Source organism: Linepithema humile, chromosome 2, assembly GCF_040581485.1.
Source record: "Linepithema humile isolate Giens D197 chromosome 2, Lhum_UNIL_v1.0, whole genome shotgun sequence".
Lineage (NCBI taxonomy): Eukaryota > Metazoa > Arthropoda > Insecta > Hymenoptera > Formicidae > Linepithema > Linepithema humile.
This window is the reverse complement of record NC_090129.1, coordinates 866,622-885,763: the sequence shown is the minus strand read 5'-3', so window position 1 is coordinate 885,763 and position 19,142 is coordinate 866,622. Positions and strand designations below refer to the sequence as shown.

The window sequence follows — 19,142 nt, the reverse complement described above, 5'->3', positions numbered from 1 at the left end:
CGTTGCTGTGTATATTCTGATTTCCAAGTCATTGCATTATTTTATACTTTATTTTCATTTTATTCAAATTAATTTGTTCAACAATCGTTTGCTACTACATTAAAGAAACGGGCAAATTTGACAATTTTTAGGGAACACGTAGAGTGTCTCACAACTTGTGATTTTAATTTGAACAATTTTTTCAGTAGAGTGGACTTTCTCCTCCGCCAAAAATATCGGACGATTATTTCACGACATCATTTATTGCAATTTTTCAGTTTCCGCATCATATATTTTTGTAACTAAGCCTCTGTTAAACTCAATAGAATTAAAAGTACGCAGTATCATAAATTACGTTCGATTCCTCACGAACAACAAACGTAATTATGACAATTGTAATTGTTTATTCAACAACGCGCTGCTGATAACGCAGGTACATGAAAGTATAGTTCAGTTTCACTGACAAATTATTCTTTCATCGAGCGCATCTGTGACAGCAGCTAAGAATATAAATACTAGAATTTGTATTAATTTAGTTAATTACATATGATCAACCGATTCGCAGGCTAATTCCGGCTTGTCGTAACCCAGCTCTTCAGGTGTGCTGATGCCCAACTCGTTCAAAGTAGGTCTGATTTCTTGAATTATATACGGATAAATCTTGTCAGCATTTGGTCCAGCTTTATCCTTTATGGTCTCCAGCAACCTTACAGCAAGCGCAAAGTCATTTAACCTTCTGCACGCTCCCAGTGCTGCGATTACAATCGTTGGTTCCGGCACAAGATCCATACCTAAAACATCAACAGTTTTATCAACAACAAATTCATTTCTACACTTGTTGACCTCATGCTATATTAACACATTTTTAAAGGGATTGAGAACATTTGTAACATATTGTGTAAAATGTAAAGTTAACCTTTCTCGCAAATAAGTTAACAAGTATTACCATTGCAAGTTTCTACTATATTTTATTCTAATACACAAGTTTGTGTATGTAACGCAGCTACAAACACACACTTTTAGTGTTCTCATCTCAGGTAAAGTAAAATCTGCTGTCGAAGTGTCATTGCGTTCATTAATCAAGAATGTCAAACGTCGTTGACGATAAATAAACGTTAAATATAAATAAAGCTTGAGACTCACCGGCCAAGTCGTTCAAGGCCTTTCGAATCTCCCAGTGATCGATATCTTTGCGGTTGAAGAAGTTCGTGTATCGCTCGTCAAATTCCGCATCGGTTTCCTTGGGACCGCCGTGGGCAGCTCGGACACTCTGTGTCCCGACGACGACAGCCGCGTTTCGGGGCAATAACGCCTTGCACGTCGCCGAAGCTACGCGACCCGCTACAACACGCAACATCTTTTCGTTGAGGACTTTTATCTTACAAATGCTTTTCCCAGTGAACAGACTGGCCTCGTCTGTTGCGTAAACCGGCTACAGCGGAAGTCAGCCGAGAAGAACAGAATTGTTTGCAGTATCTTTGACGAGATGGCGCAATCGACAGTTTCCGCTACACGGCGCTCATCGGCGCGAAGAGGTTATAATTTAATTCTGTAAAATGAGTTTCATGGAATAAAAAATGTAAATTTAGTTTTGAAAATATAGATTTATCATGAATACGATTTACGTGTACTGACAAAATCATTTTTTTTTTTAATTAAAAAGTGAAATTATGAAGCATTGTTCAAAGTAAATTTGTGACGTACATGTGATTAGTATTACACGAAACACAAAATCATTGTATTTTAACACAGATCGAGTATTGTTAGATTGTCTTCAACGACAATTGTGCAAAGTAACGAATTAATATGTACAATTGGAAATATCGTGATAACATAAAAGGTAATAGTTTTTATTACAATGTTATATTTACAAAAATGAGATTATAAATCGTACATGTAGCCGCTTCTACATTCGTTACATCGAAATAAATCAGATTCTTACAATGAAATGTTCGAAGTAATCATAATCGAAGTCATCGTGTGCCATTTATACGTATATTAGAGGTATATTGACTATCTCTTTTTTTCCCTTCCGAACTTATATTGAAATGTACTTTTATACAAAGTGTAAAAGACCGTTTCGCAAAACGTGCGCGTCGCCGCTTTAAATACAAAATATCTAGAATCTCGCGTATGTATACAAAATTGACTTGGCGTAAGAAATACATCTTTCTTATATTGTACATGATACTTCACGAGTCATACCTTACGTTAATGCGTGTGACACGGTGACTATTGGTCACTTGGCGCTGTATATTACAACTTTTTACACAGAGGTATGAATCAGGATAGGAATAGATACTTTGTTAAATTAAGTACCGTCATCTTCGTCGCCGTACGCAATGAAAATATCTCGTAGCTCTCTATCCTTTAACTCGATATAAATAATTATTTTTTACAAATCAACGTGTTGTACGCAAAACCGAGCAAAATATGCGCCATTTCGCGTACACGCACACCCCCGTCGAGGAATATTATTAAAATAAATAATAAATATATCTCAGAGTTCAGTATAACGCTTTGTAGTCACATACACGCCGCTCATTGCATATTATTAGCTTAGAAAATAAATAGTATAATATCTGTAGAAAATTCCGCCGTCATATTCTCGCTCTCTCGCATGAGGCCATCATCTTCGTAAACAAAAATTTCGCAGCTACATCTAAAACGTCACGTCCTAGTGGCAGTGAAACCTTTAATTTTCTAATTAAATATTCATAACAAGTGTGTACAGCTTTGTGAAGGAAATGCTTACTTACTTTTTTGGTTAAATAAGCATTTTCTAAACATTTCATCGATATAGACACCTTAGTACGTTCTTTTAATAAACAGAGGTAGAATTTTTGTTTATTAAAAGCATAGGCGGCTAGATATATTATCGATAAATCGCGCAATGTCTGTGTTTTTATCAATAGTATATCGCTCAGATCGCCTTTGTCGCAAGTTACCATTTAAATTAGTTTATCTAAAATAGTTTATTGAATAGATTTGTAAAAATTGTCACATTATTGTCTCCGGCACACGAGACGCAGTTCAAAAATTAACGGTCAAAATTTTCGAAAAGGTTTATTCGCTCACAAAGGAATTTTACCACTGCGTATTTAGTAAACACTCTCCGTGAGAACGTAAGCACTGTTTCCAGTGCTGAATCAACACCTTGTAATTGTATTCAAATGTCCTTTTCGAATGCATTTCTCTTAACCAATTCCAGATTGTAAATTCCAAACGGGTCACTGATAGGAATTCTTTTCGTTCGAATGCATTTTTCACATGGTTAATGAACCAGAAATCACCAGGAAAAAGATCGGGCGATTCGGGAGGGGTTATTACTGACTCAATTTTGTCGTACAGAAATGTAGAGTTGTAGATAGTTTGATTCAATGTGACACTGTCGTGATGGAGTATGATTTTGTCCGTCAATTTCGGTCGTAATTTTGCAATTACAGGCAACAAGTGATCCTGTATAATGTTCTTATAAGATTCACGAGAGATGATGTTTTCCCTTGAAATAGAATGATGATAGATAAGTCCCTCTTGGTCCCAGAAAATTATTTGGTGAAAAATGTTGTCATATTTAATTTGTGGAGATTCTTTTTCTCCTGACAAACTTAAATATTCAATTGACCTTTTTTTCACGCTGAATATGGGTAGCCACATCTCTTGCACGATGATCATCTTTTGCAAAAAATCTGGTTCCGTATGGTATCTTATCAACATGTTTGCACAGTATTCCACGCGCCACAATTTACAATCCATCTCAAACGTTTTCGGCATCCAGCGAGTATATGCATTTGTCAGTTTAAGATGTTCCATGATTTCCACTACCTTCTCGTAGGATATGTTCGTTTGAGCACAAATAAATTCTATACTCGCTCGACAGTGCTTCCGAATCACCGCTTTAACCAACCTTTCGTCAGTATTGTATATGTGCTCCACTTCGGCAATGGCAGGCTTATATCTCAACTTTAATATGAATTTAGATATAGTATGGTAGTTCAATGCATTCTTTCCAAAATACAAGTTTAATTCCTTTTGAATATCTTCACTCTCTTTTCCTATTCTATGTAGATATTTGATGATCACAAACTGTTCTTCGTCCGTGATTTCCATTATTCTTTTGAAGACACGTTTGAAGAAAATTCTATTTCGTCTTATACGCTCGCACCAACGACAATTGTGTATCTCTTATTGTATGGTCACCTTCTCCGCCCGAAATCACAAACCATAGTGTCGACTGTCGGGTAAAAAATATAAATACGTAGAAATACGTCACTTTTGAACTGCGCCTCGCTTGTGTTGTGTACAACTATTCGAATAATATACCACGCGATTCCGTTGATATTATCATTCCACTAAAAATATAAAAAAACTAAAATTTTTAATTCAAATTGCAGTTTGATTAAAAATTTAAATCCCTTGCTTATAAAATCATTATAGCGAACCGTGCGATAGTACAGGCAGAACATATAAATATAATTCGACAAGCTCGAATACAAATTTTTACTCTTATAGTCTGCCTGAAACTTTAAGAAATTTTTGGTGTCTAAGAGAAAAAGTAAATGGGCCATTTTAAAGAGTTTGATTCCTTAAATGTCCCCTTACTTTTTGATTTACTCTTGTAAAAAGCGTAAATCTAAACGTGTGATAAAAACATTCCCGAAAAAATATTTACCTATATTATAAAAATGCGTTATAATACTTTCATTTTTAAAATTCGTAGTGAGACAACCATGTTACATTCCTCACTCGAAGGAAGGAGCGAAAGAAAAAAAGTGAAAGATAATTGATGGCAGGTGGAGAAAGAAGAAAATAGGGAGAGAGAGAGAGAGAGAGAGAGAGAGTGGAGAACCTATTAATCTATATCCTAATCAGCCTTCTGTGTTTTCCCGCTTTGCGTGGTACTTGAGCAGTAGCTGCCGGTCCCCCTGGTGCTTGTTATTAGTGCTTTGGGTTAGATTCTGTATCCGGCTCAGAACTGGAGCCGGAAGACTCCCCAGCATTAACGTTCGCACTGCAGCGCGAGCTCCTTCGACTGGTGCCCGTATGCCGGCATTTTTCACTACGATCCACTCCACCTACAATAGTTCGAATGGAAATGAGCATGTTGTCATCCACAAACAAGATTATCTCACGGAAATTTAAAACTAATATAAAAAAAAAAAAAAAACTGTAGAAATAGCGAAGTAGAAAAATATACATAATATGTTGTTACAAATCCTTTCGCAATGTGCGTGTACAATGTTATATACGTATTTTGGCGAGTATTGCATCTTTTAAGTAAGATTTTTTTAAGAATATTAACAAAGAAAAGAAAAAAACATTATTTAAAAGTCGATATTTTCCGGCAATACTCAATCACAGTTATGTGCATTAGTAAGAAAGCATTTTTCGGGTTAGTTCAGATCTCGGATAACTTCGGAGGCGCTTCGGAATAACTTTGAAGAATCTGCGAAATTAGATACTCACTGGTCAATGGCGTGTGAACTTCGACCTTTATGTTCGCCGTCGCAGTGACTTTAGTGGTGATGTGTGACGTGGACGGAACCGGCGACGTTCGACTAGACCCACTCGTGTCCGATCCGCTACAGTTCTGTTAGTCAAAATGAGAACACACGCGTTAGTCATGCTCACAGGGACGCGACAAATGACGCTTTATTAGAAAAGGTGTTCCATGCTGATCGATAATCGATATCAAATCGCGAATCTGTTTATTGTCACAACACTGCGCGAACGTACCTGATTGCCGCAAGTGGACGTGGTCTCCACCTTGAGTTCCGGCTGGACGATGATGCAGGACTCTTGCGTGCTGTGCCACGAGTTGGGCTCCTCGGTGATGGTCGTGAGCGACGGCTCGGCGTGCAGCCGGGAATTGTCGATCTTGAGAGATCTCCTCGGCATCGTAGGCGGCTTGGATCGTCTCACGATGGGCGACGCCGGCGGCGTCGGCGTGGATATGCGATCCGGATGATCATTCGGGATCACTTCGGCCGACGGGCCGATCAGAGATAGCAAGATCGGGAAGAAAAAGAGTCCGTTGAAAAGGCCGATAAAGATCATGAAGAGCAGCACAAAGAAGAAGTAATTGACTATGAAGTCGAACTCCGAAAAGGCAAGCATCAGCACCGCGATCAGCGTGGTGCATGCACCGTGGACAATTGGAGAGTACATGTGCTCCAGAGACAAGCGCGTTCTGCGGTCCCTGCTGCCCACACTCGTGATGAAACTCTGGAAAAGTAATATATATTAGTAAACTTGTAAAAAAAAAAAATAAAAGAAAAAAAAATTATATCAATATTCAATAAAAATGACAAACGTTTCGATCGTTTTTGGATCCTCGAAGAAAGAGAAGTGAAATAGAATACAAATTGTCGCTTTGACAATTTCCTATCAAGTGAGATGTAAGAAGTCTGAATGTTAAAAGAATCAAGTTAATGCTAAGAGAGAAGACTGACTTTTTCGAATTTGCGCACTCACCAAACAAATGTGCACGGTGAAATGAACAGCTATGCCCACACTGACCACCAGCAACACGGCGGACACCGCGCTCAATTTGATACCGAATATGCCCATGATACCCAAGAGCTGCAGAACAACGGAGGCGAGGGAAATGCCGACCAGTAAAGCAGCCCACATGTTCAGTAGCAGCACTGCAACCACGACGACGCTCACACCCAGCGCAGTCAGCAAGGCGAAGCCCAGCCAGCTTCTCAGATCCATGTACTGTTCCCAGAACAGAAACGGTATACCGGACGGGAAATTCGGCAGACCGCGCTCCTCAAATCTCTTGCACAATTTCCGGACGCTGCTGATCAGTTCCGTGATTTCCTGCGTGTCGGTGAGCCTGTGCAGATAGAACGGCATCTGCGCGTAAGTAAGCGGCATGCTTTTTGGGATCTTGAGCTCGTGATCGTTGGTGTAAATCCACACGCGCGGCTCGGGCCTCAGGTTCGCCTGCGAGGCGCCGTAAGCGAGCGCGTCGTTGGACGCCCACGCGCTCAAGTAATTGTAGAAGGCGCGCGGATTGATGACGCCCTCGTTGTCGACGAGTCGCACGTGAGTGACCAACGATTTGTCGATCGGATTGTCCACGTGGCCGGTCTGTACGAGCAGCTTGTACGCGAGGATCGCCTCGTCGCTGGCGTTGTGGTACCACCTTTCCTGAGTGATGCAACCGTTGCTGTAGTCTTTGTCGAACGCCGCCTGCAGGCCCTTCAGCCATTCGCGGAACAGACTGAGCCAGAATTCCGGCAGGCCTCCGTTATCGTTCTTGATGACGTTCTTGATCCGCATGAAGGCGTCGTGATAATCGTAAAGCACCCGCTGATTGTTCGGATACTCAAAGTCCCGACCGGTCACCGCATACATGTTGTAGAAGCCGAAATGTTTCGCCTGGGCGGCCAGAAATGCGTGCTCGTTCGAGTTTTGTGGCACAAGATCGGTCAGATCTAGACCGTCGCGCACACGCATCGCCTGCCACACGCTGCAGGCCAATACGATCGCCATGAATATCATGCCGCACACTTTGGTGGCCACTTTGCTGATGAACGGTGCGTAATACCGAGCCGCAAGCTGCGTCAGGGAGAAGCTCAGGCAGTCGTTGGATTGCGAACAATCGGTCAGAGCGTCCGCCTCCGTACACTGCTTGTCCAATTCCGCATCCATGATATTTCCTCCTATCTGCAACAACAAAAAAGGCTGCTTGTAGGCTTGCTTTGCAATTTCACGATGCAAACGGATCAAAACTATAACTATCATTTTTTTATAGCTTTTCTTCTCTTTTAAAACTAAAACTTTTCGTTAAAATCAATTGCTAGAATTCGGTATATTTATTCTCGCAAAACGTCAAAGTAAAATGAAATGTGCATACGGTATGCATACATGTATGTCATTTCATACCCAGGATTCGTTCTGCGTGTTCTGTGACGTTAAGATCTGCGTGCAGGTTTCTCGTCTCTCAGGTGGTATCGCTCTGGTGACCGTCTGCTTGACCGTGCCGTTGTTCTTCGCGGAATATTTGTTCTTGCCGATCGGATTGATCGGCGCTGGCAGGCAACAGCAGAGGATATCCCGTCTGCCGGAACGCCGCCGTCGCAAGTCCAGGCTGATCATCGCGGGGAATATCAGCAGCATGGCGCCCAAGTTGAACAGCAAGAGAATACCAGCCTGCAGACAGAACGTTCGCAGGACCGGGATCGGTATTATCGCCGCCGCGAAGAAGGCGGAAACGGTGCAGAGGCCCGTCAGCAGCACCGACAGACCGGTTCGTTTGAGAACGACGCCCGTCTGCTCGCCGCTGGGCACCTCATTCACCGACAGCTCGGCGTACGTGTGTGTCAGCAGGAACATCTCGTACACGCCCAGGCCGAGCGCGAGAAACGGCACTATCTGTGTCGTTGTGGCGTTAAACGGGATCCCGAGGAGCGCGCAGAAACCCAATCCGGCAGCCGCCGTGGCACAGACCAGTATCACACCAGCTATTCCCACTGCGGACTGCGAGCGCACCGGGTCGCTCCAACGAAACAGTACGAATCCGGAATACAGCAACTGAAAAGATAAAGCAAAATTGTGTCAAATGGGCTGATGAAATAAGAGGCTTCCGGTATCCTTCGTATATTTTGTAATCAATCGTGAGAAAAAGTAACAAAAAAAAAAAAATATTAATCAAATTATTAACAAAGTTCTTTCTAACCATCACCGAGCATCCGATCGCGATCTTCATGACGGACACCTCGCTGTACTTCCCAAGAATGTCGTTCATCGTGGTCGTGCTAAAGGCGTACAGATTGTACGGCGCCGACCCGTTCGCGGTGTTCACCATCCTCTTCACCTCGTTGCTGAACGCCCGCTGCCAAGTCTCCAACACCTGCGTTGCCTTTTCCAGCGACCAGTCGATGTGGTGGACCTTGTAGGTGGCCGACAGGAAGTCGTACAGCTCCCGTTCTCCCATCAGCTGCACCACAGTCTGTAACGCGGCCGCGCGGGTCAAATGACCCGTCTTGTTGTGCTTGGCGCCGCCGACCACCAGCTCCTCCGGCCAGTGCATGTATTTCGCTGCGAATCCGTAGCAGCCGCCTGTCAATTCGGCTCCCACGTCAGGTACCTGTCGCAGACAGCGATGATATTTGCGAGACTGTTTTGTCGATAATATTAATATTTCTATGTGGAATAAATGAACTGTCCGCAAGGCAAATCTTCAGATTCTGCATTTCAGCATCGGTAGCCCATTCATTCCACATACTAATTTTGTTGGAAATTTTATGTACATAAAAAAAAATCAACTCCAAAATATTGTAATATTCCTCTCGCATACAGAAGTGAAATAAAAGTGAAGCAATTATTTTTTCACAATTGATTTCTGAGAATTGACAGATTTCTAACGACAGTTTTTCGTTCATTTAATTTAGAAATAATAATTGACACAAAAAAAGAAATAATAATTGGGAGCGAGATTGAACTCTCGCTTGCGATTTCAAGCGTTAATCATCTCAGGCATATCGCGTTTCTTCTCCTATCTCTGTCAACCTTGAGCCCTTCCGCAACATTTTGTTTTTCGTCTATGAATTTCTCGAGCGTGACCGAAGGCGCAACCGTGTCAAGTCACGCCAGGAATTCCCCCGACACAAAGAATTATTACAGGGGGTTTCGAGCGACGTTCTTTCTTATAGGGTGGCCGGGGGTGCGCGGACCCCACAACGAGAGATTTTTATAGGGCCCTATAAAAGAGCATACCAAAGCCGTGACTTCGGATGATCTAGCTGGCCTCGGGCCTCGTCCACTGTCCTTTATATCACACGAAGAACAGACGGACATTCTCCGCGACGCGGCGAAGAATAGAAACCCAACCGCGGAATTATTATTGTCTGGGCGCATCTTGGCCGAGAGAAGTTTTCTTTCCTGATATTCTTTCTTTGATTTGTGGTTTCTTTGCTCAATTTTATGTCAATTTTTCCTCCACAAGAATGCTGGGACACCCGCAGCTTTTTCGAAGTATAAACAATAAAAAAAGACACTTTCGAAAACCACGCGAAAAACAAATAATAAAATTGCATCCTTCGATTTGGAATTTCAATATAAAGCTTAATGATAGAAATTGGAAAATTGCAATATGTAGAAAATAGATAAGTAAACATCAAAGATCTATTTTTATAAATGATTTTTTTTTTTTTCATTATCTCATCGCTTTATGCGTGAGCTCCACTTTTTGTGTTTTATTAGTTCAATCGAGTCGTCGCAGCTGGTTCTGACCAGACAGTCGCTCTAATTGAATTATAGACACGTCATCGAATGCCGCTGCATCGGAAGTGTACGATGAGCTGCATAGCGACGGCATACCAAATAAAGTCGCGCGATCGTCCCCGATTGCACACGTGTGATTCAAATCCGACACCTCGGCCTGGTGTTGCGTAATTCCACGAAGAAGCGTGTAGAATGTAGTCAAGTTTCATCGACACGCTTTCCGCGCTTTTTACTCGCGACACCGCGTCCTCGCGCGACGTAGACATGTGTTCGAGAGAAACGCAAGCAGGTCGCTGGCGCTTCTTATCCCGCACATTCACGCATACTTTTTTGGCCGAAGCGACGTGGAAGAGAAGAGCTATTTTTAAGTTACCCGCGAACAAAGCTTACACATCTGTTATTTCTACATTAATTAAGTGCGAAGCGATGAATTAGTAGCGTTAATTTCGGGTGGCCGGCAAGTCGAAAAAGTAGTTGCTGCGCGAGGAGATGCTGCGGCAATCACGCGCACCTCTCCGGGACATATACCGTATACGCGGAATACGCGATGCCGGTTCTCGGGACTTAAACAGCCGATCAACGTGCCCCGCCTGCAGCTACACTCGAAATATTCCGAAGAGCGTATGCATGCCGCGTGGTCATTAAGTGCAATTACTTTAAGTACGAGAGCGCGCATATACCCGTTATAAAAATAGAAATAGATGTGTGCGTGAAAGAGAGAGAGAGAGAGAGAGAGAGAGAGAGAGAGAGAGAGAGAGAGAGTGAAAAAAAAAAGCGCAAAAGGTACGAGAAGGAGAGCGAGGGAGGGGAGAGAGAGAGAGAGAGAGAGAGAGAGAGAGAGAGAGAGAGAGAGAGAGAGAAGAAAATGTAACTTTGTTGATGCTAATATACGCATCGCGCGCGTAGCGATGCGATTCACGTTGTGCACGTGTCAGAGCGGACCGGCCGCGCACGTATGTTAATGACACCGAAATGACGGCCGCGTAATGCGATGCGCGGTGCGCGCGCGCGCGCGTGTGGGACCGACCTGGGCTGCCCGAGGAAGCATGCTCTCGACCACCGACGTAGCGCAATAATGACGCACGTCACTCGGTTTTATTATTTTAATGGGCCGCCGCGCCGTGGCCCACGCGACTCGCATACTCATCGGTCATTTCGCGCAGGAATCGTTCCTTCATTCAAAATCAAACCCTCGCTGAATCGTCCGGTGTCGCGCGACAAACGTCCGCGGACGTCATCATCGACGACGGCCGTCGCGACTGACACTCGCCGCGCAGCGACAAGACTGCTTTCGAGTAAAAAAATTGATTCAATCGACGTGTTATTATTCTATAAGTATAGCCAAAATTTCTAATAAAAATCACAAGAATATCTTCGGAGAAATTAATGCAGAGAGTGTGAAATGTGCGTAACACGTGCAAAGTTGCGGCGACGTAATTGAACGAGGCGACGCTTAACTTAAAAGCTTTCATCGCACAGCTGCATGCGAACGATATCGTCATCGAGATATCGCGAAAGAAATTCAGCGGTTCCGATTGCGCGGACGCGCGCGATTAAATATTCATCACCGACGTCACTCCGCCGTCCGCAGACCGCGCTGACTGGACATCAAAGCGTCCACCGGTTCGCGTTACGTACGTGCGTGCACAAACCGTCTGCAGTGCCCGCTAGAGAATTTCAAACGGTCACTTGTTATTCACGACGCGAGCCGCGTGGACGAATGTCGCGCCGCTGACATCGTCTTTATATTATCTTGTTGCAGTGATTTTTCGTTTAACGCGATACACGTACTCCAATCGAATGACAAGTCACAACTTTCGCCGTAGCGCTTCGGAATCGCGTATTTTCGTCCTATCGCATTTCCAAATTTAAACCGTGCATTTGGTATGCGAAGCATTCGCTGCTTATCTTTCGCGCCGCGAAATTGTGAATTCCACTCAAAAAACTTCCAACAGGCGAGAATATCTTAATGTTACACAATTATGTTTTTTTTTTTTTTTTCCGAACAGCTTTGAAAGCTGTTCTAACAGATTGGTCCTCACGTGTGCGCATCGCACGAATCTTACCTTTTGAGATTTTTTGTTAGGCGCGGTTTCCGGACATTCCGGATCCGCCGGGTTCAGGCAAGGCTTGCTCTGATAGCCGTTCGTTATTCCGGCTCGCTTCATGTGATCCTCGAGCGTTTTAAAGGGAAACGAACTTGCGAATTGCAATTTCTTTATGTCGTCCAGCAGTTCGGTGGGATTAAGATTCGTCCATTGAACGGGTTTGTTCATCTTCGTTCCACTGCTTAACCGAAAGAGAGATCTAAATAATTTCGTTGAGTGTTAGCGATGTGCGAGACTGAGAGGGCCGTGTTCAATATTATTAACAAGCTGCTGTGAAGCTAATTGGAAATACTCACGGTAGATGAACGGGAAATTCCGGGCCCAAGAGCTTGCTGCCCTCCCAAAAACAGTCGAGCGGCGTGATGATAGCGCACGGTATAATATTTTCAAAGATCTGCAAAGAAACAATTATCATCATTAATTAGGTTTAATATTATTGTTCAATCCTAGATTATTTAGGGCTTGATTTATCACAAAGAACTTTTCTCAAAAATTTCTGTCATCAAAAGCTCATCCTTCGCAGTTTTATTCAAGAAAAGGACTTAATAATTTGTAAAGGAAAATCAAATGAAATAGAATTTTATGATAAAAAATAAACTTATTATTCTGTGAATGGCACATTTTGTAAATGTCGTAAGAATTTGCATCTTAAATATATCTTACATGTGTTGTTTTTTAATCGCACATTAGCGTTAGACTTTCTTCGTACATATTTCAAGCTAATTAAATCCAGAAGGTTTATTTTCTGCGCTCCGAAAAGTGATTGTTTTAGCGTGAAATGGCACGAAACACATCCGACGCGTTACTGTGTACCGCAGCGGGACGTCGATGTCATTATTCAACGCTAATTGCTTGTTCTTTCGCCCTGCGCCCTTCGCAGCCTCCCCCCCCTCCCCCCGCGTGTGATGCAGCCGATACGGCGTGTGCATCTCTGTGTTTGCAGTTGCGTAGGCTTATAGGCACCTCGAGAAGTGATGTAAATGTTTCTTTACGAGCGAATTTATACTTTAATTTGATTTTTGATAACAATATTTAGTTCAACTAAAAAAAAAATTGTAACCCGTTGAATTTGAGCATTAATTTTGCCATGCAATTATTATTGTTAACAATATCATATAATTTTGTTATCGTTAACGTTGAACTTATTAATTTTAACTTATTAACTTAATAATTTTGTTATCGTTAACGAGTTGAACTTATTAATTTTTAACACAGACCAGTTACTTTTATTATACAACGGACGCATAAAAAAAACGGTCGGGAATAGTGAATCGCACGAATGTATAATTCGCAAATTAGGGTTGCTATTACAGAAATTGTCCTCCAATTCAATTCAATTGGTATCGCTTCGGTGAAACGTTCTGAAAAAATTAAAAGAATTTAATTCTCCGGCCGAGTAATTGGACGAATCAATACGCGAGTAATGAGCGCGAGAGAGTCTGCTTTAATGAATGCAAATTGCGAGCTTGGCGAGATTGCTTTTCAAGTGTCATTCAGGAAATGCACGCAGACGGGCTGTTTAAACATCGCTTAGATGCAAGGTGTAATCTAAGATGATCTTATCCCGCCGTCTGACGGGATGTAAGACGCGCCAGAGTTACGAAAGAACATAACGTGTGCGGACGGCCCTATTCCGAGGCCGTTTCCTGGAACCCAGAGGTGGGCCCTCGTAATGGCCTAGTACCCAGAAAATCCGTGTGACGATCGTTAATGTCGGGCAGTCGGATATTAGTCGGATCAGATTTTGTTTACCGCTCTATACGGAGAAAATCCCCCTCATTCGCTTGTTTCTTTAACAAAAGAAGTTTGGCGAATTTTCAAGCATTTCTTCAAATCTCAGTCTCTGAATTTTAATGACAACATCCCGCGTTTCGTCTCCGTCCGCAATTATTTTCTTTCTGTAGCGAAGTTAAATTAACGTTTTATTGTATCAATTTATATTCATATACTCGTAATTTTCAATAATTAGAAATTCGAATAAATAAAAAAACAATCCCTCGCGAAACACGTTTGTTGTAATGTCCTAGAAGTCAGATTGGTATACGTAATAAAACCTCGCGTTTTTCTACTCGAAATGCCTCAACTATCGCACTTCTCTAACGTACTCGCTCGTTAGAGAAGAAACTTGTACACAACTGTTTTTTTACTTAGGGTGATTCGATATTTCTTTAAAAAAAATGTTGAGAAATTCATGTATATTAATTAAATATTCTGTTGATAAAAATAACAATTCTACATAACAAAAGATTCAAGTGAAATATCAGAGAATTAAATATTAAATACATGAAAACACTTGAATGCACGACTTACGTTGTGATGCAGGAGCAATAAATAATTCTAGCAATTAACGGCAGGTTTTGTTAATAATACACAGGTTTAACCGAACTGAGAAATTTCAACGTTGAATATACGCGACGTTTCGCTAGCAGAGTTTATCAATAATTTATCAACGGACACATCGTACACATGTCAGGCATTGACGCCTTCGCTAGGTGTCTGATGACCGAGAAAGGTGCGTAAACACGCGTTCACGCGCGCCATTCACATTGCGTGCGCGGGCACGCTTATGTCAGACTCGTATGCATGCGTGTATACTCGTTTGAATTACCTGGTCGATGTAATGCAGGTCGAAGGTGGGTAAGGTCGGCGCGTAGCATAAGTCTTTGAGCCTCCACGTGCTGCAACACAAGCATTCGTAAATAGGAGATTTCGCAGCGTTTCCTTAGGCAATAATTTGTTTTAATACAAAAAAATCGGAAACGTAAAATTTAACATCTATTTAAGAAGAAATCTATTTTCCAATAGTCATTGTTACATAAAACTAAATTTACTAGTGCGATAATATTGTTATCGTTATGCAAATTTGAAGCAGAAAATATTTGACTAATTTTTCAATTTTTAAATCTATTTTTCAAAGACTGTATAAGTTTAATATTTTATTTATATATTTATAATTTTCTTGTATCTTGCTTCAATGGGAACCGAACACCCTGTACAAACTCTACAATTCTTCCCATCGTAAAGATTAATTATACCGTCATTATGCCAAATGACCTGATCCCCCCTCGCTAATTAATCCGGCTTTCAAATTAAACGCCGGCGCGCGATACCGGGCGTACGGCTCCCTTTCCGTATATACAAATGAGAAAGCGTGGAGAACTCACGTGTCGAACAGGTGCACCGTAACCTGTGTCGCGACCTTCAGGACGGTCAAGTGTTCCTTGAGCGCGGCCACGTGCAAGATATTCACCCCGGCATGCCTCGGCGTCTGGATGACGAGCTGGTGTGTCGAGGAGGCAGCCTCGCCGAGCGCTTCCGAGGCATAGGTCAACTCCCTTTGTAATCTTCCGCCTTCTGCAAGCAGAAATCAGATTGCAAACGTTAAACTCGTTAGTGTTGTGCGGAATTTTGAAAACAATCTTATAATAAATTAATTTTTCTTTGTTCATCATTTTGGAGCCATCTTTTTCTTAGCAAAAATGTCGAGGCGTCAATAATTTGCGCGTTACAAGCGATTGAAAGAGAAGAGCTTCTCACGAATTAAGAAAAAAAAACCTTTAATTTTAGTAATAATAAAAAATTTGAGATTTAATTACAAAAATATACAATGCATAAAAAAACTGAAAAATTGCAGTAAATAATATCTCTATCGATATTTCTGCTAACGAAAAATCGATTCCAAATATCCCTGTATTTAATATAAATAAAAAATATTAGCAACGTGTGTGCAAAATTCAGTTTACGCTTTTTAAAAAAAAAGAGTAACGGAATTTAAAGGGGAAACAATACAATGCCAAAAATTCTTGCGGCTTTTCGGTGAGACGACTTTATAACCTTTCTTTCAGACGAGTGATATTTGTGACCGGTGCGCAGTTCTCCGAAGAGAAACATCGAGCGAGACAGTGTTGTAACATACACATTTCCGTACGTCTTTGTACCGACGAAAAATTCCTCTGGCAGTCTACCAGTAAAATATTCCCAGAAGAGAAAGAGCAGACGTGAAAATAGCGGTCCAAAATGCGAAAGGAGACACGTGATACGAATCTCGTAGATTATTCTCGTTACCGTTAACCCGGCGCCCCTTTTTTTAAACGCATTTATAGCTCGTTTTCTTATTCAAATGCAGTACAAGCAACAGGAACGTGATATTATGCGAGAAAAAAATTTATCTCAATGTACGAGATAAGGAAAATATTCATAATTTCTTTACTTTCGACGATACGATCTGAGAATCCCGAAAGCGAACATCCGGAATAATGAGGCGGAAGGAACGCCGTTGCAATTTCAGCTCGGAGAAATGTTCGACACAACGGCAGCGGCGGCGTCTCGCCGTCGCTCTACGGCTCTCCAAAAAGATCCAACACGGAAGAGATTTCGAAGTGATCTTAAAAAGGACGTCTCGCGCGGGAGAGTTATTTTCCTCGAAAGTGTGCACGCACGTATGAGCATCTCGCGCCGGATCCACTTCGCTTTTTTTATAAACCACTTGAAGAAGCGAGACAAGAAGTCGGAGTCGTCTTTACGGGAGAACGACGACGCTGCCGCGATTTAAAGGAGTAATACACCGTACGAGCAGTAGTAATGGACGAGGGGCACACGAGGATGATGGCCGTTGCGCGCGCGCGCGGGGTACCCTGGTATCCCACCTAGTCAGATTTCACCGTCAAAAATGCCGACGGCGTATTTGCTCGTTCCGCCACGACGCGGTCGCTGTGGACCACCCGTATTGCTCGCCGCGCGGAAGAGGTTCTCAAACAATCTTGCGAAAATCGCGAAGGAGTCGCCGAGTGTCCTTAGATCGCGATATTCGCCAGTGGCACACTGCATTATTTTCGATAGATTAATCTCAGGTAGAATGTCGGGCTCAAAGTTGAATGGTTCCGGGAAAATATAGTGCACAGTTTTTGCTGGAGGAAATCTTGAAGTTAAAGATACAAAAATTAGTCACTTTTTACAATGCGAGAGAAATATAGCCTTGCTGTTCTAGATTGATGCTGAAAAACAGCGCTTCGAAAATCTGTATTTGCATTTGTACAATTTCCAAATTAATTTCGCAATTGTGAAAAAAATGCGGTGATATCATATTTTACAGTCGGTGTTTTGGTATCTCATTTTTGTCCACTGCTTAAGAAAATTAAATACGATAAAGATTTATCTAATTGTTGCTCTTTAAAAAACAATTCGATTCAGTTTGATTTAATTTTAAAGAAATCTGAGAGAAAATAAAAATAAAAGAAATTTATTTACATGCAATTAAATTTTCTTCAAAATTTTTATCAAAAGAAATCTTTAATATTTCAGTAACGATAAGTAGCTTGGAAGATGAGAGAGAACGAGTGCTGATTACGAAATTTTGCTCATTCTTTTACATCCGGCGGAAAGGTCGAGTATCCTCACCACAAAGATAATAAGGGTGCTGAAAAGAAAACGGATCTCCGGCTTAAATCTTTCAAGTTTAGATTATTACGGTCTGAAAATTCTGCAAATCGTCCGTGAACGATGCAGTTGCGCCAGTCTAATTCGATTTCGTTGGAATTTATTTTTTTTTTAATCAAATTCTATTTGAAATAATCGAAATTTTAAAAAGGTTCATTAGAAATTTCTTTTTAATGATAAAACGGTATTGATGTCAATGATAACCATTTTGATTAAAAATAACTTCGTAATTTACTTCGATTTCGTTTCCAACTTGATTTGGCAAATATAACAAGTTTTTCGCAGCAAGCTAATTTGCGTTGTGACGGTTTTCCGTAGAGAAAAATTAAATATTTTCATCATATCATTCGCTACTGAATGGCAAGTTTTATACAACTGTCACAACAGCGGCGAGTTTCGTGAGTTTGTGAGTCAGCCTGTAGAATGCGGCCAGGCACCGAGCGTAATAAAGACACTACTCTCTGCTCTACGAAGCAAGAAACGTGGCTTAACGGTGGAAAGCGCGCGCGGAGAGCAGAGAGGGAGATTGGAGAGACAGAAAGAGAGATAGTGAAAAAGGGCAGCAGCGCCGACAGAGAGAACGCTTTAGAGGGGGACTTTTGCGCAGCCAGGGCACCGCCGTACTCTCTCCCCTCGCGGAGGGAAGGAGAGGGATAGACGGAGAGGGCGCGAGAGGGAAAGAGGAAGAGCGAGAGAAACGGAGAAAGGGCTTGATTTATCGACGAGGCGTCTCTGTAATTATTTCTCCGTCCCTGTCTAGTTCACGGAGAAGGGCACAGGCTGCGTCTCCCCCTCGAAACCCCCGTCGCCCCACGGTCTATCTGCACCCTTCCGGCTACCGTGATTGCGGGCCGATCTCTCCGCGTCGGCGGTTGGTCCCGCTCGCTCCGGGGCACCCTTGAATGGCCGCGTGTCGTCTCTTTCAGCTCCGCCGGCGCGCCTCATTCACTCGTTCCTCCCCTATTGTTTCCGCGAACTTTGCGCATCCTGGCATCGCTCGCGCAACATCGGGGGAACACCGCGCGCCCGTTCCACGACCGTGACGCCCGATTTTCCGGCTACGACGTCCGTCGTTCTTTCTCGCGGCGGAAGTCCATGGAGGTCCCACTCTCTCCGCGACAGAGTTCTCCGGGATCAGACCGGTCATCGACGTTAATGCGATATCGCGCAGTCTAACGACCGCGTCTTCCAATTGCGGAGAGGAAAGAGCTCTCTATTAGGCTTGGGTATAACGATTTCGACTCGAGCACTGGGAAACGATTGATATATATCCCGATTGTAAATCGACGTTTATGCCCGATCGGGCTCGATGCAAGTTCTCTTCGAAGACGAGAGCCAGAGAACTTCCCGAAGGGAGGGAAGCAGGTGCATGCCGATGCAGTC

The 19,142-nt window shown here is 42.5% G+C and overlaps 2 protein-coding genes across 2 annotated transcripts in view; both read right to left on the bottom strand.

Annotated features, from left to right (window-relative positions):
- Window positions 1-31: 31 nt before the first annotated feature.
- COX5A (Cytochrome c oxidase subunit 5A) lies at window positions 32-1,418 on the bottom strand. The gene is made up of 2 exons (XM_012376099.2): window positions 1,123-1,418; window positions 32-770 (listed from the first exon to the last, which is right to left on the bottom strand). The coding sequence occupies exons 1-2, from the start codon at window positions 1,334-1,336 to the stop codon at window positions 520-522; spliced, it is 465 nt and encodes a 154-aa protein (XP_012231522.1). The 5' UTR covers window positions 1,337-1,418; the 3' UTR covers window positions 32-519.
- A 395-nt stretch (window positions 1,419-1,813) lies between these two features.
- The window catches only part of ptc (protein patched), a 39,468-nt gene continuing 22,139 nt past the window's right edge, over window positions 1,814-19,142 (bottom strand). The window contains exons 3-12 of the mRNA XM_012376076.2: window positions 15,488-15,677; window positions 14,932-15,001; window positions 12,620-12,717; window positions 12,282-12,522; window positions 8,669-9,079; window positions 7,876-8,523; window positions 6,454-7,656; window positions 5,716-6,204; window positions 5,446-5,569; window positions 1,814-5,054 (exon numbers count right to left, since the gene is read on the bottom strand). Of these exons, the coding sequence (XP_012231499.1) occupies window positions 4,918-5,054; window positions 5,446-5,569; window positions 5,716-6,204; window positions 6,454-7,656; window positions 7,876-8,523; window positions 8,669-9,079; window positions 12,282-12,522; window positions 12,620-12,717; window positions 14,932-15,001; window positions 15,488-15,677 (3,611 nt within the window). The 3' untranslated portion in view covers window positions 1,814-4,917. The remainder of the gene's footprint in view (window positions 5,055-5,445; window positions 5,570-5,715; window positions 6,205-6,453; window positions 7,657-7,875; window positions 8,524-8,668; window positions 9,080-12,281; window positions 12,523-12,619; window positions 12,718-14,931; window positions 15,002-15,487; window positions 15,678-19,142) is intronic.